We start from the raw sequence: 25,059 nt of genomic DNA, 5'->3' as shown, positions 1-25,059 counted from the left end.
ATAATTAAATAATATAACCACAATTATTATAATAAAATTATAAAGTGGCGTTACTTTACCACAACCTGTAGTTTTTTTTTTTTTTGTGATGACATATTCCATTACAAAATGAAAATATATCGTTAGCGAGTATATTTCTAGAATGATTGATCAAAACTATTTGAATATCAAGTTATACGATATTCAATATTATCACCAACAAGCATAACGAAATCAATGATTTTGATCGTTATTATTGTGTTGCGGTCACACAGAGAAATTAGTTTCATATAAAGTACATTAAATGTACAAATTCTAAATGTTTTTTTTTGAGGAAAAATTCTAAATATTGTTACCGAGTATATTTATAAAATGATCGATCAGAACCGTTAGAATATGAAGTTTTACAATATTCAACATTGTCACAAAAATTAGAAATCATGGGATATCGACAAATATGTAACCAAACGACATTTAACATGTCCGAATGCATTAAAGTCTAGCATTAATTGTGGTACGACATATTTTAGTCTTGCTACAGAATATTTGGATTAATTTCTTTCGATACGACACATTGTGGTAAGCAAATGCCAATTTTTAGTATCGTCATAAAAGTTATGGTTATGTTATATAATTTGTGGTCATTTTTTGGAGAGGGAGAGGGAGAGAGAGTGAGGGAGGAGAGAACAATCGGTTACCTGCTTAGCCCTTTTTCATTTTATTAATTGATTTAATAAATATGTGGTTCAGATCATTCACTTTTAAATCCGATAGTTTAAAATCATTGTGTGTACGGTACACCCCTTATTACCCCTTAATAAGGGGTGTGTACCATAGGACTTCTCATATTTGTAACCAATCATTTCCAAGTGTCCCATGGCCATATTTTGTGCTACTGCCATGGTTTCATGGGGACAAACAAAACCATAATCCTTGAACCCACGTTTTCACATTCTGGAAAGCAATTCATTGCAACATTGGCAGGGAAAAATTCATGCTCAGCTCCCCTTTTGTTACCAAGTACCCACATCGTGACACGTTTTATTGCACGGTCATTTTTGGGTACAAACACCAATCAAGTTTGCTAATTGCTGCGGAACCATATCGTTCATATTCATGCATTTTGTTTGGGATGATGCTTCGAGATTGGTCGCTGCCAAGGTCGATCAGTTGGGCTATTATTGTTGCTGCTGCTATTACTTTACATGTTCAAGAAGTGAATTTGTGGTATCATGGTAACCAATGTGGAGTGGTGCTGTTTTTGTAAGGTCTACCAAGAATTCATATCTACTCAACTCCCAAGTGCTGATGCAGATCTTTCAGAAAATCAGATTATTGTTCTTCTGAGTTTTCCCCGTTTGCATACGTGTCGGACTGTTTGTATTTTAGTTCTTTGCTGTTGGCATATAATTGCCCGACCCTTGGGTGCCAACCTAGTTGGAATTATATTATTCGTTTTGGTTGTGTAGTGGGCCGAAATAATCACGGTTCGAAGAGGTCAAAAAAATCAGGGTCAAACCTACCCTTGCGGCATTCTTTTAATGACTCTGACATATGATCTCATCCGAGCGTCGCAACGTGCGTGGGAAGTAGAGCCTACTTGTTAACAGTCCAAGGCCTTGCCTTATATATAGCCCACTACCCCTTTAGGTAAGGGATCTCTCTCTTCTCTCCCAAGGGCATACGCACACTCTCTTCATTCCTCCACTTACTAACTTGTTCGTCGGACCTAATTTTGTGGATAAATTTAGTATAGTGGGTAAAGAGGTACTTCAACTTTTGGTCCCTAAATTTTTGTCTCAAATACTTCAATTTCTTGTAGTTGCTTCTTCCCAGAGGTATATTCCCCTTCGATTTTCGGGTACTCAGTCCACCGTTCACAATTTTATCTCTCCACCATTCAACAAAAGAAAAAAAGGGTCAAAGGTTATTTCAGCCCCCCACGGGTTGTCATGCCATCTTTTCCGCATTCCTTTTAATCATTGTACGTAACTCTCCTCAATGGTTAATATATAATCTTTCATTACTGAGAAAAAAAAAATATAGCTGATCCAACTTAACCCGGCCAGTGGCCTGAAATGAAATGAAATACACATGTAATAAAAATAAACCAAACTAAGATCATCGATCACCATTCATGGTGTCTGTAGATATCACTCAAAGGTAGTAGAACAAATAAAAGAGGAAGAAAAAGTTTGTAAGCTCCTAAAAACATTATTCTTGCAGTAATTTAGGGAGGCAAATGCACGTGCTAGCTGCATGCAGCGTCCGATCATGTGGATTTGGACGGTTCAAAGAAGTAAGGGAACGGAGCATTGTTGTTGAGGTCCACAGGAAACCCATCAATCTCGTCACTCCAGGGATTCATCACCGCATCATCAACGGTCCTGATTGCGCGCCAAACCACGCTGCAACACTTGAACCCGGACCCGAAAGCCATTTGCCACACCCGATCACCTCTCTTGATCCTCCCCTTGGCTTCAACGTAGGCCAGCTCGTACCACACTGAGCTACTAGAAGTGTTCCCAAATCTGAACAGCGTCATTCTAGAAGCTTCCATGTCGGTCTTCGTCAGCCGCAAGCTCCTCTGCAGCTCGTCCAGCACGGGCTTCCCGCCGACGTGCGGGAGGAAGTGATCGAAAGACTTCTTGAAGTCGGGAACGTACGGCTTGGCGTTCGCCACGGGAAGACGCCTCGCGACGTGGTTCAGCAGGTACCGAGCTTGTTCGGACGCGGGAAGGACCAGGGGAGCCAGCGAGGTTATGTTGGATTCTATGGCGGTGATGGCCGCGGCCAGCAGATCCTTGGTGATGGTCACTCCCGCGTGCCCCTCGGTATCTTCTTCCGAAACGATGCAGTTGTAGCATCTGTCGAAGCTGGCGGTGTGGGTGGGGATGGTGTGGAGCAGTTGATACTTCGACGAGCGGCTGTCGGAAGGCCGGTTGGAGAGGAGGATCGCGGCCCCGCCGACTCGGAACAAGCAATTGACAAGAATTTTAGAGCGGTCGTTACCCTTGTAGCAATTTTCGGTAATGTTCTCGGTGCTTACGACCAAAGCATAGCTGTCGTGGTGTACCTGTTGAATTAGAATTGGAATAGTCAAAATAGACAGACCATTTAGATTTTTGTTTGAGAAATGATTTTGCCACTTACTTTTTTTTTTTTTAATGTCACTCCATTGCAAATACATTTTTACATCAAAAATATACTTGTAGAAGAGTAGCGTTAAAAAAAAGAAAATGACAAAATTAGCAACCTTTTATTTTTATTAAAAAATATCAGTTTGGTCAGTATATTATTTTTTTTGGATTTCTTTCGTCCGAACCAACAATCCATAAAAAAAAAAGACTCAAAATCAAAAAAAAAAAATCGAATCAAGACCAAAAAAAAAAGGTAATCCGACTTAATTATTAAGCCAAAACATGCATGGTAATGTAATATTTGAATTAAGGTAACAAACATCACAGAATGATTAAGTGAAAATGAGAAAATTAGCATTTTTTCCTCGTCATTAATAGCAAAAGTATGGATAAATTAAACCTAATAAAATATCGAGGCGCAATCTAAGGGTTTTTTTTTTATCACACAAATTAAGGGCGTGTTTGCGATAGTTGTGGATACAAATATTTTATTCTAGTTTTAGATTCTACTGCTGATTCTAGATTTTAGTAGAAGCAGATAAATATATTTATCATAATTGTGAAATTATGATTAAATTACAATAAAATTTGGTACTGTTTACTTCGAAAAGAAAAAAAAAATCAATTTTTATAAAAACTTAAAACCTACACCCGTAACCGAAAAGTTTCAGAAGTTACTCAAACTCAGCTTTGAAATTTTTACAATTTCATTCGTTTTTTAGTTTTTCAAAATTTGTAAAACAAAGATGCTACATGCACAACGGTTGTGCAAAACATCAAACACAAAAAATCTCCATCCGTCCATTGTTGTAATAAATGGTCAAGATTCGTTCAAACTTTTCCTTTGAAGAGTTTTTTTAAAATCTAGAGCGTCCAAACACATCTAAACGGTCAGAATTGGTTACACAACACACGCAACGGTTGTGTGAATATCATTTCCGTTTGTCAAATTTGAAGCTGTATTGGGTTTGGGATTCTGATGCTAAAACTAATTAATGCCCAAATCTAAGGCGTGAACGGCTGCTACCCTTTGGGCGCAGCAGGGCGCCCAATCCAAATAAATCGTTTGACACACACAAATATGATCAGTATTTCTTTTACTCAAATAAGTTGGAATAAAATCATGAGTTGAGGCATTTACCAAAAAAAATCATGAGTTGAGGCCTCATGTAAACTTAATTATTTCTTCGTTTTGTATATTTTGTTCGCTTTTTTTTTTTTTGTGTGTGTTAAATTCGAGTGATTTTTTTCATTAATTAATTATCTGTCTCGATGAGAGGAGTCTAAAATGTACTCCCTCTGTCCCAAATTAGATGACAATATTTTATAACTGTGTCAATTTCAATTCCTTATATCTTTTAATACGAATTTCAAAAAATATGCAATATGGATCTTGTTTGATAGTTCTTGATTAGTTCTATTATACAAAGTTTTCAAACTCATGAAAAATATTATAAATTGAGAAATATAAGCAATAAAAAATAGCAAAAATTTTAAAAATTATCATCCATTTTGGGACGGAGGGAGTAACAGAAAGCAAAAAAAATTCACTAAAGACAAAAAAAAAATTCAAAGAGTAGTCTTATTTGTCTAAAGTGCCATCTTATTCAAATTTTTTCAACATCAGTTCATATTTTTATACTTTTCCGAATCGCCTCGTCGAGACGAACGATTAACTTCAAAAATTACGACAAAAAACTAAATAGACAATTTCAAAAAAATAAAAAATACCGAAATAAATTCCAAATTTATAAGTTTACAGAAGTACCAAAAAACAAGAGTCTAGTAGTTAACCAACCTGAAGCAGCTGTTTGGCAAGATTAATAGCGATAAGCCCGGCAGTGCAACCCATTCCACTCAGATTATAGCTAACGACACCCTCCTTCATCTTATACCGATTCACAATCACGCTGGAGAGAGACGGCGCCGCGCAGAAAAGACAACAGGTCACCACCACTATCCCGATATCCCTACTCTTCACTTTGGTCTTCGCCAGGAGCTCGCCCACAGCCCCGAAAATCGCCATCTCTGCTTCCGCCCTCGCTGCCTCCATGTCTGGGTCCGGAAGGTCCTTGAGAAAGGCCTCCGGTAAGTAGGTCGAGTCGCCGAGCCCCGATCGCTCGATCGTGTTTCGCATGAACGCCAGCGTCTCTTCTTTGTACAACTTGTTGAAGACCCTGGCTTGCGCCACCGCGCCTTGTTTGGTTATGGCTTGGGCCGCCGGTGGCTTGTAACATGCGAAATCTAGCATGTAGATTTGTTTGGGTGGTGGGTTTTTGGTGAGGAGGAAGAAAGAGATTATTATTATTGTTAGGGTTAACCATAGTGGTTGTGTGAGGGCGAGGTTCATGGAACCTAAGAGATTAAACATGGTGGGCGAAAGTAACAAGAAAACAATGATCAAGAGAAAGAGTTTCTGTTTTGTGACCATGGTTTCTTCTCTCTCTCTCTCTGTTTAGATTTTTTGATGTCCGGTTTTGGAGAGAAAACCCTTCAAAACCCTAGAAATTCGGAGAAATGTGTGTAATTTCAAAAAAGAGGAGAAAGGTGAGCGTGGTTAAATAAAGGGATTGGTAGGTGAGATGGTCTTGATGAGGGGACGGTGCAAGGATTTAAGGTTCAGGCATGTCAATTGAGAGAGAGAGAGAGAGAGAGAGAGAGAGTCTATTTTTCCTTTTCTTTTTCTTTTTCTTTTTTTTTGTAATGTAAGGTGTTCCGAGACAGCCATGTGCACCTCAAACTTATTTTTACAGCTCATTTCCTAGCCGTTTCACACGATTACAAGTGATGATGAGGTGGCCCCAGAAATTGATGGTAAAGAGAATCTATTTTCACTCTCTTAAGAGAATATGTACTGCTTGACCGATTCCTAGACCTAAAATAATGGGTTGCCCCAAGCGTAGGGCTGAGACCGACGTAGCACAATACCCGGTAAGACCGGAGTCGAATCCACTAAGGACGGTGAAGTGTGTGCTGTGGAACCTCGGGTTGTAGAATTAAAATTAGCTCTTAGGTAGCCACCCCTGTCTTTTAGTTTATTAATTAACTAATACTAACAGATAACTTGCTCAAATGATTAAAAAAAGAGGTACGGTCGTAGAGAATCCGGCGCTCGCTACCCAATCAGAATCCGCTCGCTTTTCAAAGTTCTAAAAAATGGTTAAATTTAGGGAGAATTAGAAACTCCGAAGGATGCGAATCCTAAGGTTGCCGGTCCCGTACACAGCAGCAAACAGGTTTTGGTCCCCTATTCCTGCTCACATGAGCCCAGGCAATGCCTTGGATTGTCCAACGGACGTAGTTTTCACCAACTAAATTTATTTAATTGAATTAATGTGCAGAAAATTGCGAGACGAATCCTAATTGGGTCGCGGCGCGCCTTTACCCAACGACCAAACCTCAGAAAAACTACTCACTCGTTATTAAAAATAAAAGGAAAAGAAACCCTAATTTGAAACACACTTTTATTACTCGATACGAAAAATAAATAAAAGATCTAAGTCAAATAAAAACTAACGAACAACTTCAATAAAGAACAGAAATTGAAACGAATTACTGGAGCACGAGTAATTGAACAAAATTTTAAATAACTTAAAAAGAAAAACAACTCACAAGAAAAACTAAACAATGTTCGGAACAAAGAAATCCTGCTGGCAGCCGTTCGGCAGCCTCGTCGTTTCGTTCTCTGTTTCGTCCGTGGAAAATATATTCCTCCTCTGGGGAACCCCTTTTTTCCTCTTTTTAGTATCAAATTCCCCAGCCGTGTATCACTTGAAAAAGCCCTTGTTTTTTTCTTTTCCTTTTTCCAGCCGTACTCATAAGCTTGGCCCATCATTTTTCTAACTATGAATCATTGGGCCCACCATTTAGACCAAGTCCAAGTCCAAGTCCAATTCTTAATTTCTTCTTACAGCGAGAGTTTTAACTCTTTGGCTCCACCTCTTTGGTATTCATGCCCGATAATTTCAGTGCTAATCTCTCAACTCCGTATTGCAATTTTGAACTTCCACTAGATTGAACTCAAACGACCTAGTTTCGAACACCATTTAATATTTCAATTTTTGCACTTTTTACATCGAACTCTCCAAATGCTAACAACACAAAAATAAAGCATAAAACTCCAAATAATAATATAAATAGACTTAGCAATGGCAAATTAGGGGGCGCGTATGTGAACATTCACGCGCCTATCATGTACAAATGAGATAGACTTTTTCACGGCCGCTCCGTGAACAGGGTGTTTATAGAGCGGCGTAATGTCAGTCGTCCATTCGCCCAATCAATGACTGCGATTCGTTTTCAATTATGACCGATCATGATTAACTTTTTTTCGAAAAAATTGTATTAAAATCTGGACCATCTAAAACACTTTTGAACGGCAGCAATTCACTTCCGTAAACTTTATTTACAGAAACTTCCGTAAAGAAATTTTTCTTTGTACATATATATTAAAGCAATTTAATTTTTTTTTTACTCGGCAAATAAAACATTTTATATTATTCGAAAGGTTACATTGGGGGAGAACAACCTAGCTCATAAAGCATAGGAGCACCATGAAAATACAACGCATCCAACCGATAGTTGGATAACATACATCAAAACTAGATTACAACTTCAATTTTTTGATACCATTTAGAAAGATGTTGAACTCTTCCACGGTGTAGACTTTGATGTTGAACTTGGCCTTCATCCACGTTGCAACCCTAGTTTTTATTATATCTCCCACTTCCGAAACCTATTTGTTGAGTTGTTGAAGATGTAGTCATTCCTCGCCAATCAAAAAGACCATAGTGTCGCATAGAAGCAAGCTTCCCAAATATGTTTCTCCAAATTGGAGAACCCATTTGCAAACCACCAACTAGTTAATTTCGGAACCGATATTGGGCATACCCATTTCATGTTCCACCATTCCAAAATTAATGACCAAACACTCCAAGGGAAATGACAATGAAGAAATAAGTGCTGAGTTTCAAGATGCAGTGAACACAGAGGACACAAAACTAGCTGAATCTCATTTATCACATTTCTGCTTAGAAGTTCTGACCTGTGATAGCTTTTTCCTTAACAGCCAACCAAACAAAAAATTTCACCTTTGGAGAGCATAAGTTCTTCCAAAGAGAGCCGAGGAGATCATTGCTTCAATGGGATAGCAGCTCCCATTGCCCATAAGCTAATTTCACATAGAAATTACCATCCCCCGTCCAACGCCACATTAACGCATTAGGATTCGATTGGTTTAACGTCACCCGTTGGAGTCGTTGCCTCAGGTTATCCATCTCTCTCTTCTCCCGCCCAAACATATCTCTCCTGAACAAAAGGTCCCATGACCCCCATCAGCGTCTCCCCTCATATTGCTGATCAACTCTTCCGTTTGGGTAGATAATGCAAACAATCTAGGATATTCTTCTTTCAATGGTACCTCACCCAAACAAACGTGTTCCCAAAATACAGAGGCATTACTTGAATTTACCTGCATTCTGAAGCTTTCTCGAATGGAGTACCCCAGCTGAGATGAGAAAGTCTCAAATGAATAGATATTTGCCCAAATTCTAGAGGTAGGACTAGAACCGTGACCATAAGGAAGCCAACAATTTTCGTTCAGTTTGTATTTACCCTTAATGACTTTCATTCAGAGAGACTCTTTATCTTTACCAAATCTCCACCACCATTTGGCCAAAAGTGCTAGATTCTGTTGAAGCATGTTTTTCACCCCCAACCCACCATCAGATTTCTTCCTTGTAATATCGTCTCATTTTACCAAATGTGTCTTCTTCTTATCACTAATGTTGCCCCAAAAAAACTGTCTCTACATTTTCTCCAATTTCTTTGCGACTGCTACTGGCATTTTGAACAAGGACATAAAGTAAATGGGGACATTTGCAGTGTTAGAATTGATAAGAGTAATTCTTCCCCCTGTCGAAATACACTATGATCTCCAAACACTCAAGACCTTCTCAGTCCTTTCAATTTATGGGATTGGGTTTGCACCCAAGGGCAGGCCAAGGTATTTGATTTGATAATTTTTCCACCTAACATCCCATAATACGAGCCAATGAAGTTATCGCTTTTCAAGAGTGTCCCTCATGATTTAAACTTTTTGTACAAGCAGAGTTATTTTTTTATTTGTGACCACAACATACGCGCACCATGACTAATTGTAGAAGATCAATCACACCGTTTATTAGCAGGAAGCCCATTCAAAGTCAGAAAAAAACTTTGTATAGACTAGCAGCATGTAGGGGCAGAGACAATGAGACTTTGTTTGATTTAAATTTTGAAAGAGGTTTTAATTAAAATGTAATAAATGAGAAGAGATAGATAGAAAAAATTTATTAAAAATATGCGCAAAAATTTTGAGTACCTCAAACGAACAAATTCTGAATGATAAGGGGTTACGTGCCCCTCTTGTATTTTTATCACCTACTGCATAGTACTATTTGTTTGACACGCAGCACAGATTCACATTTAATTACACCCATCCAACACTAGACACGTATGTGCTAAATGTCTTCATGGTACAACGTTGAAGGGTGGAGGCCTGTATATTCCAACCAATGAGCCTACCATTGGCCCCTATTGAAAGCTACAGGCCTAGTAGTAGGGACAGATGCTACGTAGGAGCATATAAGAGAGCTGCTACTCCCCCTGACACACACCCCCGGCCCCACCTCCCTTTTCCCAGTTTACCCCCTCTCTCTCTCTCTTCCTTTTCTTTTTTTCCACTTTCTGCTTCTTTTTTTCTTCTTTTTTTTCCTTTCCTTTTCCAGTTTTTTTTTTCATTTTTTTTCATTTTCTTTCTTTCCGGTTTGAAATTTTTTTTCTTTTTAATAATAGGTTCAAGTCTAATTCTAGGCTTTGTAAAGTAATTGAAAGAAAAAAAGTGTTTCAATTGATCATATTTATCCCACTGTTTTCTTTTTCTTTTTTTGTCCTTTATAGATTAAAAAATATAGTTACGAAAATAAGTGTTTTAATTTTCAATCCGTTTGAACCGGTGCAAAGTTGTTATTTTTCTGATCATTTCATCCTAAATGGTCATAATAAATTTTTGGCTCCAAGGCCTTTCAATGGACACCCTAAAAGAGTCTTAAAACTAAATAATGAGTCTTAGGTAGTTTGTTGAAAAGTCTTAAACCAAAAAATTCATTATGACCATTTAAAATAAAATAATAAAAAAACGATCTTTGCTCTGATTTAATTGAATTGAGAATTAAAGCACTTAATTCTTGAATTATATTTTTAAATATACAAATGGTGTATGTATAGAAATTAAATAAATAAGATATAAGTAATTAAGTTTCTAAAATTTAAGAAAACTGTGTCATCATTATCTTGAACTATTTGTTCAATAGTATTACTAATGGGTCTTGGAACAACCGCATTAGGCATAGTCCAGCTATCAGGGAAGGTAATTTCTTCTCAATTTATCAACCTATTAGTTGCAACATTCGATGTTAACATATTAGATTCTACTAAGGTAGTTCTATCTGTGGGTCGCATCATTCGTACCCTGGGATTCATAGTATTCATAACTTTGTAATAAATTCTATAGATTACAGCAATAACTTCGGATCCAGGCAAGAAATCATAACCTCTAGTCTGAATTCTACAATTCAAAGCTTCTCCTATATTCCTATCCGTAAGAGATAGAGATAAATCAGGGAAAGCATTAAAATAAACAGGACCATGACTTAAGCTGGTCTCAATAGCCCCAATAATTGAGGATCTCCAATTATTACACCTTCCATCACGCAAAGTGACTTGTAAACAGGTGTCCATTCCTAGTAATGTTAAAGGTTTAAGGGCAATTTGCACTAAACCTACATGAACATATCTATAATTTTGCATGTGTGCAAGTAGATCAGTGCGATCCATAAGATTAATTATCTTATCATTCAATTCCAGGCTTTCTGTTCTTTCAACAGTTTTAATTGCCATACTACTTTTTAATTCAAACATTCCATGTCTGTATATAACAGAATGACGAACTGGGGGAATTGTCCAGTGATTTAACTGTTCTTGCACATTTGCATATTCTATTAATTCAGAATTTTTAATTCTTTCATTATCAGAACGAAATAGCCTTCTCATGATGAGATGGGTGTGTTAGTGCTTACATATTCCATTATAACATAATTCAGAAATTCCAGAATCACATCATCCGGTTGAGGATGAGAATTTGATTGGGATAAGATTATCCCAAAACCAAATACCTCATGGAGTTTATACTCATCAGAATAACACAGTAGAATCACCTACTGCTAGTGAGATGGCGTTCAGTCTTAATAATGATAATAGGGGCTGAACTCAGAAAAGAAATCAATGCAGAATTTCAACTCCCAAAATATCAAGAGTTTAGGATTTGGTATTTCAAAAAATATAATTCTAGTCAATTGCAAAAATTCAAGAATGAATTTTATGATTGCCTGGAAAGCCAACAAAAAATTATACCTTTCACTCAATGGTTTTATGGAAGGTATTGGCTTGAATGTGATAGATCCATAAATGTTATACAGGATTATCATAGGAATTGGAGGTCTATGACAGGAACTGTGATTCGCGCAGTTCATCCTCCAACTATACCTTTGTCTATTGAGGGAAATTCTGAGTCTGATCCACCTTTGGAAACTGCTGCTTTTGTTAGACCTACTAACACAGATCCAAATGAAAAAATTTATAAGCAGAATAATCATACTAATGCCTGTCTTAATACTATTGGAGACCAATTAGTCAGAATAGAGGAGCAGATAGCTCAAACTAAAGAAGATATTAGACTAATAAGTCCTAAGACCGGAAACAATGAGGATGATATTTCACCATCTAATATCAGGCCACCATTACCAATAACTGGGTTTAATCTCACAAACCCTAATAAAAATTCTGATTTATTAAAAGAATTACAAATGAGATTTAAGGGATTAACCCTTAATGCTATCTCTGATGACCACGACCAGGAGATGTCTTCTCAGAATGTGGTAGAGTTAGAAAATTCTTTCTTCAGTCTCAACATGAGACTATTAATAAAATCCAATATCCCAAAAATTTTCCTTATAGTGGAGCTGATAGATATTATTATCCTAGACCTACTCCACAAGATATGCTTTATGAAGAATCTGGTTTTCAAAAACAGATGTCTTGCAGTGGTAGGACTATCTATGAATGGAACATAGATGGTATGACTGAATATCAAATTTTTGGTGTTGCACATCAAATGATGATGTATAGCACAATTTGCACCAATAATAAAAATGAGGATAAGGAAGTCGCCGGTTGGATCACAGTTGGATTCACTGGTATGCTTAAAGGTTGGTGGGATAATATTTTAACCACAGACCAAAGACAAGAAATTTTGAATGCAGTTAAAACAACTGAGACTGGCACAATAAAGCAAGATGCAGTTTACACTCTTGTCCAGTCAATAATTTTACATTTTGTTGGTCATTGGGATAACCAACGAGAAAGAAGTAGAGAGCTACTTCAAAATTTGAAATGTCCAACGTTAACTCATTTTCGTTGGTATAAAGATGTGTTTTTTGCTAAGGTTATGCAAAGAATTGATGCTAATAGTGAGCATTGGAAGTCAAAATTTATTGATGGTTTACCTTATTTCTTTGCTGAGAAAATCAGGAAGAAATTACGTGACCAGAATAATGGTCTATCTATTGATTATAATAGATACACTTATGGCCAGCTTATAGCCATAATTATCCAGGAAGGATTGACTTTATGTAATGACATAAAGTTGCATAATCAATTGAAAAAGCAGAACCTAACCGGTAAACAGGAGTTAGGGCAATTTTGTGACCAATTTGGTTATGATCTTCCCCAGTATTCTAAACCTCATAAGAATAAAAGTAGCAATAAGAAGAAATATGGGAAAAAGAAACATAAGGATAGGGATGAGCCATCAAGCTCAAAAAATTCTAAGAATACTGCTAGAAAGCAGAAAAATGAGGGTAAAAAGAAGGTCTCTGCCAAATGTTATAAATGTGGCAGAATAGGTCATTATGCAAACAAATGCAAGACCAAAAAGAAATTAGAAGAACTTCAATTAGATGAAGGGTTAAAGCAGACCCTTTACAAAATTTTAATTGATTCTAGTGATTCTGATTTAGAAGAACAAATTAATGATCTCTCTGAAAATGAAGATACCTCTTCCACCTCAGAAGAGGAGGAAATCACCAATGATTGCAACTGCAATGGTATTGAATGTTCAACTTCTGATGATTATTGGAAGGCAATAGTAGAAATGAATGGTCTCAGTGTGAATGTTCTAACTGAGAAACAGCAGGGCCTCTTAGAGGTTATTGATCAAATTGATGATCCTCAACTTAAGATGAAGGTAATAGAAACTTGTATATCTTCAATGAAAGAAGAAGAGGAAGAAAAACCCCAACTTCCTAGTGAAAATTATAGTTTGAAAATTATTCTTGATCGTCTTGAACAGGTAGATAATTTTAAACCTGTTACAATTCCTGATTTAAAGAGTGAAATAAATACTCTAAAGGCCGAGATTCGGTCATTAAAGACTTTCCAGAGCAAAGCTGCTCAAGAATTTTATGATATAAAGACAAGATTGGTTGTCTTAGAAAATAGAGGCGAATCAAGCAAAGTAGATGATTTGGCATATTTAAATTTGGTAAATAATGTGGTGTACCAAAAATGGCATATTAAGGTTAATTTGGTTATTCATAAGGAATACACTATCAACAATATTACTGCTTTGGTTGATAGTGGTGCGGATATGAATTGTATCCAAGAAGGGATTATTCCAACCCAATATTTTGAGAAAACTTCTCAAAGTCTCACTAATGCCAGTGGAGAGAAAATGATAATTAAATACAAACTCAATAATGTTTACATTTGTAATAAGGGAGTTTGTTTAGAAACAACATTTCTTTGTATTAGGAATCTTCAACAGGAGTTAATCCTTGGAACTCCTTTTTTATCAATGTTGCTTCCCATGAAGACTAGCACAGCTGGAATATCTGCTCATATAGGTGATCATGAGATATTTTTTGAATTTGTATCTCCACCTGTTTACAAAGAAATCAATGATATAATGAGAAAAATTTCTCACAAAGATAAACAAATAAATTTTCTCAAAAAAGAGATTCAAATAATGAATATTGAAGAGGTTTTACAAAAACCCTTTTTAAAAGAGAAAATTTCTCAAATAGAAGAGAATTTTAAAAAAGAAATTTGTAGTGATATCCCAAATGCTTTCTGGGATAGGAAACAGCATGTTGTTTCATTACCTTATGAGAAAGATTTTAATGAAAAAAGAATTCCTACAAAGGCTAGACCTTCTCAAATGAAACAAGAATATTTGAAATTATGTCAAAATGAGATTGACAGTTTATTTCAAAAGCAATTAATTAGAAAAAGCTATTCTCCTTGCAGTTGCACGGCTTTTTACGTTAATAAAAATGCTGAAAAGGAACGAGGTGTTCCTAAATTGGTTATTAATTATAAACCATTAAATGAAGTCTTAATGTGGATTAGGTATCCTATTCCTAATAAAAAAGACTTGTTGGATAGACTGAATAAGGCAATCATTTTTTCTAAATTTGATTTAAAATCAGGATATTGGCAGATTCAAATACAGGAATCTGATCGGTATAAGACTGCATTTGCTGTTCCTTTTGGTCATTTCGAATGGAACGTTATGCCTTTTGGTCTGAAGAATGCACCTTCAGAATTTCAAAATATTATGAATGATATTTTTTATCCCCATTCTGATTTTGCAATCTGTTACATTGATGATGTTCTAATATTTTCTGAGAACATAGATCAACATATTAAACATCTTAGAATTTTTAAAGATGTGATAAAAAGAAATGGTTTAGTTGTTTCTGCACCTAAGATGAAATTATTCCAGACTAAGGTCAGATTCTTAGGACACAACATTCACCAAGGGAAAATTATCCCTATTGATAGAAGTATAGAATTTGCTTCTAAATTTTCAGATGAAATTAGAGATAAAACTCAATTGCAAAGGTTTTTAGGAAGTCTCAATTATATAGGAGACTATTATAAAGATTTGGCTCAGGATTCTGCGCCATTATATGAAAGGCTTAAGAAGAATCCTCCTCCTTGGTCTGAACAGCATACTAGGGCTGTTCGAAGAATTAAATTAAAAGCAAAGCAATTGCCTTGTTTAGCAATAGCTAATCCTGATTGGAAGAAAATTGTAGAGACAGATGCCTCGAATTTAGGATACGGAGGAATTTTGAAACAATATAATACTAATTCTAATAAAGAAGAATTAGTAAGATTATTTCTGGTTTGTTCAAAAATGCTCAAACCAATTATAGTACAATAAAGAAAGAAATTCTTTCTATTGATAAATGCATAAATAAATTTCAAGATGATTTACTCAATCAACAATTTTTAATTCGAGTTGATTGTAGTGCTGCAAAGCAGGTTTTAAAGCAGGATATTAAAAATCTTGCTTCAAAGCAAATTTTTGCCAGATGGCAGTCAGAATTATCTGCCTTTGATTTTGAAATAGAATACATTAAAGGAGAAAATAATTCTCTACCTGCTTTCCTTACCCGTGAATTTTTGCAGGGATGAATCACAATCATTTTATTTTGCAAAGAACAATATTTTTGCAATATCTGAAATTGCAAAGAGCTGTTTTCAACTCCCATGTTGAAATGACAATTTTAAAATGGCCTCATACTCGTAGTAATGTTCTACGATGGGTTCATACCAGAGAGGCATTATTGAGACATTATCAAAAATATGGAACTGATGATGATGAAGATTGGGATATGGAATTTCTCCAATTGACAATTGACAGGCTTCAATCGGAGCTAACATTATTATCTACTGCTTAATTTTGCAGAATGAACAGACCACCAGATAAAGGATGTGGTCGAGGTAATTCTCCTCGTGGCAGGGGTCGTCCAAAGGTGACCCAGGCAGAAGTAGAAGCCTACTTGAAGGCTCAGAGATTGCAATATCCATCTCTGCAAGAGGCTAATTTCGCCTCACCATCATCACCCTCGATGGCGGAAGTTGTTCAAACTGAAGAAATCTTCAGAACCTCAGAATTAACTAAGACAATTATGATCCTGGAATCTCAGGATGAACAATTCAAAGATGATCCTTGGGAAATTAAGTCCCGATACATGGATATAATGGGATATCCAACTCCTGAAGGAAAATATCGTTTTTGCTATGAGCAAATGCTAATTCAGACAGGATCAGTGGAATTTAGCCACACCTTCAAAAAAGTGGATCAAAAGAATGGTCCAATCAGTTATAGTAAAGCCATAATAAAGATGGTTATTCCAGTTCACAGATGGAAAATTCACCCACAAAAGTCAAGAATGTTGACTATGAAAAATGACAATATAACATCCACAGTCCAATATAATTATTGGGATTATATTGAGGCTTGGACTAAAGCTTTTTATTATCAAAATCCCAAGAAGAAGCATTCTTGGTTTTTTAAGATATGTCCAAAATCTGTTGGACAAAATGAATTTCCAAATTGGTTTATATCTTGGTGGAACAAATTTGGGCCACATCCGGATTATCTTCCACAAGATTTACAAGAGGAAATAGAGTCCTTTATGAAGTTTCAGTCTTAATTATGGGGACCCAATATTCCAAAAGGAAAATTATTCCTTCAAGCTATGGCATGTTGCGGAATCCCATGGATCTGGAGATGGGATATTCAAGTTGCCAAAGATAATTTTGGATTTCCAATTCTAGAACGATTCTACCAGCACAAATGGTGGAAAGGGCTCCAAATTGAGGAGCAACTATCAATAATAAAATTGAAAAATCAAGAGCTAGCCAAGCAGGTTCAGCAGAGGGAAAAACCCTCAATCAAGAATCCGTTCTTGAAAATTTCGGCTCAAATAAGGGCTAAAAATCCATCCCTTTCTGATGAAGAGATTGTTATTAAGACAATGGATTATATGAAGGATCAATTTTTACAATCGGTCAATCAAGCTTCCGATGATGCATCCATGACATCAGCCACCAGCAATGAGGCTGACAGTAATCCTTTTACTTGTCTTGCTGGCGAATCTCAAGACCCTTATGAAGAAGATCAGCATGAGCCCACATTGGGTGACTTTTGGGACAGCATGATGAAAATTGTGACCACTCAAACCCGTAAAGGAAAAGAAAAGCGGGACCAATAATGGTTGCTTAGCTTCAAAGCAAATTTTTGCTCAATAATAGAGTACATTATAAGTGTTACTTGAAAGCTCAATAATGGAGTATTTTCAAAGTTACTCAATAATAGGGTAAGTTTCGGTGGAAAAGTTGGTCTGTCAATTATTTCCACAGTTGTACAGTTGTATTGTAATAATTTCTTTTCCTGTAGAGTCCTCTATATAAAGGACGCGTCTGCTTTTGTTTAGGTAGGTTTTTGGTTTTGCCCTCTCTCTCTGTAAAAACCAAGCACTCCGCCTCTCTCTCCCTCTTGTAATATTTGCAGTCTCTTTCCCTTAATAAAAAGGTTAGTTCTTTTCCGATCCTCTGTATTTAAATATACAAATGGTGTATGTATAGAAATTAAATAAATAAGATATAAGTAATTAAATAAATAAATTAATTAAAAAGTATGGGGGACCCGGGGGCTCTGTTGCCCCCATTGACATAGTAGCCCCTAAAACGTTTCCGTTTTAGTTATAAAAAAATAGAAACCATCCATTTGCAATCCTATGGAGTATAAACGTGATTTGAAGCAACATACTACTGAATCAGTTAAGAGAATCTATGCTAAATAATGGTTAACAAATTTATAAAATTGTACTATAGTTAAAAAAAAGTAATCCTGAATATAATATTTGTATTATGGATTAGTATGTCGTTTGCAAAATACATTTCGTAATTAGTTCCCGAACACTAATTGTAATCTTAATGAATATTTTGCTTTACGACCTTTCAACGAGCAACCTAAGACTCATTATTTAGTTTCAGGACTCTCTTAGGGTGTTCATTGAAAGGCTTTGGAGCCAAAAATTTATTACAACCATTTAGGATGAAATGATCAGAAAAATAACATCTTTGCACTGGTTCAAACGGATTAAAAATTGAAACACTTATTTTCGTAACTATATTTTTTAATCTATAAAGGACAAAAAAAGAAAAAAAAACAGTAGGATAAACATGATCAATTGAAACACTTTTTTTCTCTCAATTACTTTACAAAGCCTAGAATTAGACTTGAACCTATTATTAAAAAGAAAAAAAAATCAAACCGGAAAGAAAGAAAATGAAATAAAATGAAAAAAAAACTGGAAAAGAAAAGGAAAAAAAAAAAGAAGAAAAGAAGCAGAAAGTGGAAAACAAGAAAAAGCATAGAGAGAGAGAAAGAGAGAGAGGGGGGGGGGGGGGGGGGGGGGGGGGCGGGGGTAAACTGGGAAAAGGGAAGTGGGGTCGGGGGGGGGGAGTAGCAATTTTCATATATAGTAGCAATTTACATATATGGAGTACTCCCTCCGTCCCAAAATGATTGTCCGGTCTGCAAAACGGAGTGATAAAAATAATGCAATTTTTTCAAGAAAAAATTCAAATTTTTTTCACAAATTAAAAATACTCATTGATATCTAGTAAGTTGTTAAAAAACTTTTGATTTTTTCTTGCAAAAATTGTATTATTTTTAACACCCCTTTTTGCGGACCGAATAAATATTTTGGGACGGAGGGAGTATTTTTTTTTGAGTATTATGGAACTCCTGTAACATTAGTTACCATTTAAGATATATTCATTAATACACATATAAAAAATAGTCCCATAAATCAATTTTGAATATATTTCAATATAAATACAGTAGATTTCACCTTTATTTTTTTAGTTTACTTGTGAAAAGTGCCCTCTCTGAATGGCATTTCCGGCTCCGCCACTGGCCGCAAGCTTAACTTAGAGCTTTCATTCCCCCATCAAAATTATCTCAAATTGTGTTTTTGCCCTAATATTAATCAGGACCATATTCCTCATCAGAAAATGATGCATACTTTTGGGCTGACAGACATTAATTAAGCCAGCAGTTCTTCATTTTTATCTCTCGTCTTAGGTACAAAAATTGGGCACATGATTTTGCACATGCATATGCTTAATGTGAATACTGCATGTTCACATGTGCATTTCCATATAATTCCGAAAAAAGCCCCAAGATAAATTGGTAAGCCTGGCTGCATGAGATTCGCCATGTGCAAGGTACGTAGATACATGCAATATTCTCAGTGCACCAAATTTCAACACTTTGAAAGTGTGCTATCTATCGGCCTGCCCTAACTGACCTAATTCAAATCTTTTTGAGGTATCTTTTTCACAGAACCACATAATTAACTCTTATAAAATGGAAATTAAAAATAATACTAGTGATATACTAAGCAGTTATGAATCATTAATTTTGAGTTATCACATAATTAATCTTTTTGAGGTATCTTTTTTGGTGTCCGGTTTTGGAGAGAAAACCCTTCAAAACCCTAGAAATTCGGAGAAATGTGTGTAATTTCAAAAAAGAGGAGAAAGGTGAGCTTGGTTAAATAAAGGGATTGGTAGGTGAGATGGTCTTGATGAGGGGCCGGTGCAAGGATTTAAGGTTCAGGCATGTCAATTGAGAGAGAGAGAGAGAGTCTATTTTTCCTTTTCTTTCTTTTTTTTTTTGAAATGTAAGGTGTTCCGAGGCAGCCATGTGCACCTCAAACTTATTTTTACAGCTCATTTCCTAGCCGTTTCACACGATTACAAGTGGCGATGAGGTGGCCCCAGAAATTGATGGTAAAGAGAATCTATTTTCACTCTCTTAAGAGAATATGTACAAATGAGATAGACTTTTTCACGGCCGCTCCGTGAACAGGGTGTTTATAGAGCAGCGTAATGTCAGTCGTCCATTCGCGCAATCAATGACTGGGATTCGTTTTCAATTATGACCGATCACGATTAACTTTTTTCCGAAAAAGTTGTATTAAAATTTGGACCATCTAAAACACTTTTGAACGACAGCAATTCACTTCCATAAACTTTATTTACGGAAACTTCCGTAAAGAAGTTTTTCTTTGTACATATATATTAAAGCAATTTAGTTTTTTTTTTACTCGGCAAATGAAACATTTTATATTATTTGAAAGGTTATATTGAGGGAGAACAACCTAGCTCATAAAGCATAGAAGCACCATGAAAATACAACGCATCCAACCGATAGTTGGATAACACACATCAAAACTAGATTACAACTTCAATTTTTTGATACCATTTAGAAAGATCTTAAACTCTTCCACGGTGTAGACTTTGATGTTGAACTTGGCCTTCATCCACATTGCAACCCTAGTTTTTACTATATCTCCCACTTCCAAAACCTGTTTTGTTGAGTTGTTGAAGATGTAGTCATTCCTCACCAACCAAAAAGACCATAGTGTCGCATAGAAGCAAGCTTCCCAAATATGTTTCTCCAAATTGGAGAACCCATTTGCAAACCACCAACTAGTTAATTTCGGAACCGATATTGGGCATACCCATTTCATGTTCCACCACTCCAAAATTATTGACCAAACACTCCAAGAGAAATGACAATGAAGAAATAAGTGCTGATGAGTTTCAAGATGCAGTGAACACAGAGGACACAAAACTAACTGAATCTCATTTATCACATTTCTACTTAGAAGTTCTGACCTGTGATAACTTTTTTCTTAACAACCAACCAAGCAAAAATTTCTACCTTTGGAGGGCATAAATTCTTCCAAAGAGAGCCAAGGAGATCATTGCTTGAATGGGATAGAAGCTCCCATTGCCCATAAGCTGATTTCACATAGAAATTACCATCCCCGTCCAACGCCACATTAACGCATTAGGATTCGATTGGTTTAACGTCACCCGTTGGAGTCGCTGCCTCAGGTTATCCATCTCTCTCTTCTCCCGTCCAAACATATCTCTCCTAAACAAAAGGTCCCATGACCCCCCACCAGCGTCTCCCCTCATATTGCTGATCAACTCCTCTGTTTGGATAGATAATGCAAACAATCTAGGATATTCTTCTTTCAATGGTACCTCACCCAAACAAACGTGTTCCCAAAATACAGAGGCATTACTTGAATTTACCTGCATTCTGAAGCTCTCTCGAATGGAGTACCCCAACTGAGATGAGAAAGTCTTAAATGAATAGATATTTGCCCAAATTCTAGAGGTAGGACTAAAACTGTGACCATAAGAAAGCCAACAATTTTCGTTCAGTTTGTATTTACCCTTAATGACTTTCACTCAAAGAGACTCTTTATCTTTACCAAATCTCCACCACCATTTGGCCAAAAGTGCTAGATTCTGTTGAAGCATTTTTTTCACCCCCAACCCACCATCAGATTTCTTCCTTGTAATATTGTCTCATTTTACCAAATGTATCTTCTTCTTATCACTGATGTCGCCCCAAAAGAACTGTCTCTGCATTTTCTCCAATTTCTTTGCGACTGCTACTGGCATTTTGAACAAGGACATAAAGTAGATGGGGACATTTGCAGTGTTAGAATTGATAAGAGTAATTCTTCCCCCTGTTGAAATACACTATGATCTCCAAACACTCAAGACCTTCTCAGTCCTTTCAATTTACGGGATCCCAAGTCTTGATTCTACTTGGGTTTGCACCTAAGGGCAGGCCAAGGTATTTGATTGATAATTTTTCCACCTTAAATCCCATAATACGAGCCAATGAAGTTATCGCTTTTCAAGAGTGTCCCTCATGATTTAAACTTTTTGTACAAGCAGAGTTATTTTTTTATTTGTGACCGCAACATACGTGCACCATGACTAATTCTAGAAGGTCAATTACACCGTTTATTAGCAGGAAGCCCATTCAAAGTCAGAGAAAAACTTTGTATGGACTAGCAGCATGCAAAGGCAGAGACAATGAGACTTTGTTTGGTTTAAATTTTGAGAGAAGTTTTAATTAAAATGTAATAAATGAGAAGAGATAGATAAAAAAAAATTATTAAAAATATGCGCAGAAATTTTGAGTACCTCAAACGGACAAATCCTGAATGATAAAGGGTTACGTGCCCCTCTTGTATTTTTATCACCTACTGCATAGTACTATTTGTTTGACACTCAGCACAGATCACATTTAATTACACCCATCCAACAGTAGACACGCATGTGCTAAATGTCTTCATGGTACAACGTTGTAGGGTGGAGGCCTGTATGGAAATATTCCAACCAATGAGCCTACCATTGGCCCCTATTGAAAACAGGCCTAGTAGTAGGGACAGATGCTACGTAGGAGTATATATATGGAGTAGTAGCTACAAGCCTAATGGAGTATTTTTTTTTTTGAGTATTATGGAACTCCTGTAACATTAGTTACCATTTAAGATATATTCATTAATACACATATAAAAAATAGTCCCATAAATCAATTTTGAATATATTTCAATATAAATACAGTAGATTTCACCTTTATTTTTTTAGTTTACTTGTGAAAAGTGCCCTCTCTGAATGGCATTTCCGGCTCTGCCACTGGCCGCAAGCTGAATTTAGAGCTTTCATTCCCCCATCAAAATTATCTCAAATTGTGTATTTGCCCTAATATTAATCAGGACCATATTTCTCATCAGAAAATGATGCATACTTTTGGGCTGACAGACATTAATTAAGCCAGCAGTTCTTCATTTTTATCTCTCTTGTCTTAGGTAGAAAAATTGGGCACATGATTTTGCACATGCATATGCTTAATGTGAATACTGCATGTTCACATGTGCATTTCCATATAATTCCGAAAAAAGCCCCAAGATAAATTGGTAAGCCTGGCTGCATGAGATTCGCCATGTGCAAGGTACGTAGATACATACAATATTCTCAGTGCACCAAATTTCAACACTTTGAAAGTGTGCTATCTATCGGCCCGCCCTAACTGATCTGATTCAAATCTTTTTGAGATATCTTTTTCACAGAACCACATAATTAACTCTTATAAAATGGAAATTAAAAATAATACTAGTGATATACTAAGCAGTTATGAATCATTAATTTTGAGTTATCAGTTTGCAAGGACTTCTGTTTGGTGATGTAATGTTCCTTCGTTTGTCAATAAGTTTGGTGATTGTAATATTCCTTCGTTCTTCTTTCTAGACACGGCCTACAAACATGATTTGTTTTTTACGTACGTACCAAGCAAAAAAGTAACCTTTCTTTTACTAAAGCATGCATATGGAAGGTCAAAATTTTGGACATTTTCAATAAGTGAGTAGTACGCACGCAAGAACCTATCTTTGAGAGATGAACTGAACAAGTAAAAACGACTGCTAAGATCGTGTAATTGAACTAGCTTATCCCGAGATAACGAGCAGTCTCAATAATTGGGTGATAGGGACGAAGACACAACCAAGACTCATATTGGAGGCGCTAGCTAGAGTATTATTCGAATTAAGCAGAATTTTGAAGCACACAGAGGAAATTATTTTCTCATAATCTAGCCCGTAGTTTTAGCTATCCTGCATTGGAGACAACATGCAACCTCCAAGGATTGACGGAGTGGTAATCACCTAACAACCATAACCTCCGAAAGCTTTTGATGATCTGGAGGTCGACTTTCACTCCGAAAGCTTTTGATAATCTGGAGGTCGACTTTCACACGCTTGCTGTGAGTTCTTGTGTTAGGTTAGACTATACGAAACTTTATCCCAGTTTTAATTGTGCTAGCCCTGGCTAGTGGACGGAATTTCATTTCCCATATAGTATTATTCATAACCCTCTCATTATTAATTGTGCCAGCTGATAGATCGATGCACTTTCAGTCTCCACAGTCAATCAATGGGAAGTTTGCCCTGCAGAGCTTAGTCTGAACGACACAGAATTTATTGTCTTTCCTCGCTAGTGCATGCAAGAATTGTTCTGTTCCTCGACTCAGGTTTAAACAGTTGAAACAACAGTTTCCAAATTAGGCTGGCGGGCCACTTGCCTCTCTGTCTCATTATCATCTTTATGGTTGTACTAGTAGTCCAGTAGTGATATATATATATATATATATTAGGGTTTGTCCGTGCCTTTTAGGCATGTCGCAACGGGAGATCTAATTAGTAACAATTGAGCAATTAATATTGTTTGAGAAAGAGAATGAGAGCCGTAGGATTTATGGAGCAAATCAATTATTAGGATTTATAGAGAAATAAGATTCAAAAACCGTTCTCTCTTATTATGTAGATATATATATATATATATATACACATATATATAGCGGCCGGTTCTTCTCACACAAATTTTTTATTGGACCCATTTACATTTTTGAGTCTCATGCAAATAATCGGAGTTGTTCTATTTGTTTTAAACATATTTTTAAGGGTTTCCGTAAAAAATCAACTTATTCGGATATCAGCAAATGCTTAATCGATTCATTCAGTTGGTTCCTGTCAAATTTTATAGGATAAAATTGAACAAACTGATTAAACCCTTACCGATATCGAAATGGATTGATTTTGTTCATGAACCTTTCAAAACCTATTTTAATTTAATTGAATAGCTCTGATTATTTGCGAGAAACTCCTATTAGTATTGTGACAAAAGTTGTGTCACAACTATAAGATCAAAAGCCAATGCAAAACTCAAGATATTTCTACTAGCTTCATTTTGATCACCAAATCCAAAACCACCTTAGAGTTTCTCATACCCTTGCCTATTAACTCTTACGTGACCATTGGAATCGCCACCTATAAACAGCTTCTCTCTCACTACTACCCCTTGCTATAATGAAAATTTTAAAAAACTCACTAGGGGGCCTTGGTCCCCATATGCTCACATTTAATTCCGTTTCTATTGCCACAACTGTAATAGAATATTGGTTGCCTATGTATTAGGGGTGAGTAAAATAACCATGAAACCGTGAATCCAGTCCAAATCAATCCAAACCGAATAATTTGGTTTGGTTTGGTTTTTTAATGATGTGGTTAGGTCTTGGTTTAAAAAAAATAAAAATCGTGTTAAATGG

General features: G+C 36.1%; 1 protein-coding gene across 1 annotated transcript; it reads right to left on the bottom strand.

The window, feature by feature from the left end:
- Positions 1-1,977: 1,977 nt before the first annotated feature.
- LOC131322057 (3-ketoacyl-CoA synthase 20-like) lies at positions 1,978-5,679 on the bottom strand. The gene is made up of 2 exons (XM_058353163.1): positions 4,918-5,679; positions 1,978-3,055 (listed from the first exon to the last, which is right to left on the bottom strand). Exons 1-2 carry the CDS (start codon positions 5,548-5,550, stop codon positions 2,252-2,254), a joined length of 1,437 nt encoding a protein of 478 aa, XP_058209146.1. The 5' UTR covers positions 5,551-5,679; the 3' UTR covers positions 1,978-2,251.
- Between the last annotated feature and the right edge of the window lie 19,380 nt (positions 5,680-25,059).

Source organism: Rhododendron vialii, chromosome 1a (assembly GCF_030253575.1).
Source record: "Rhododendron vialii isolate Sample 1 chromosome 1a, ASM3025357v1".
NCBI classification, from domain to species: Eukaryota; Viridiplantae; Streptophyta; class Magnoliopsida; order Ericales; family Ericaceae; genus Rhododendron; species Rhododendron vialii.
This window is presented reverse-complemented; position numbering and strand designations above follow the sequence as displayed.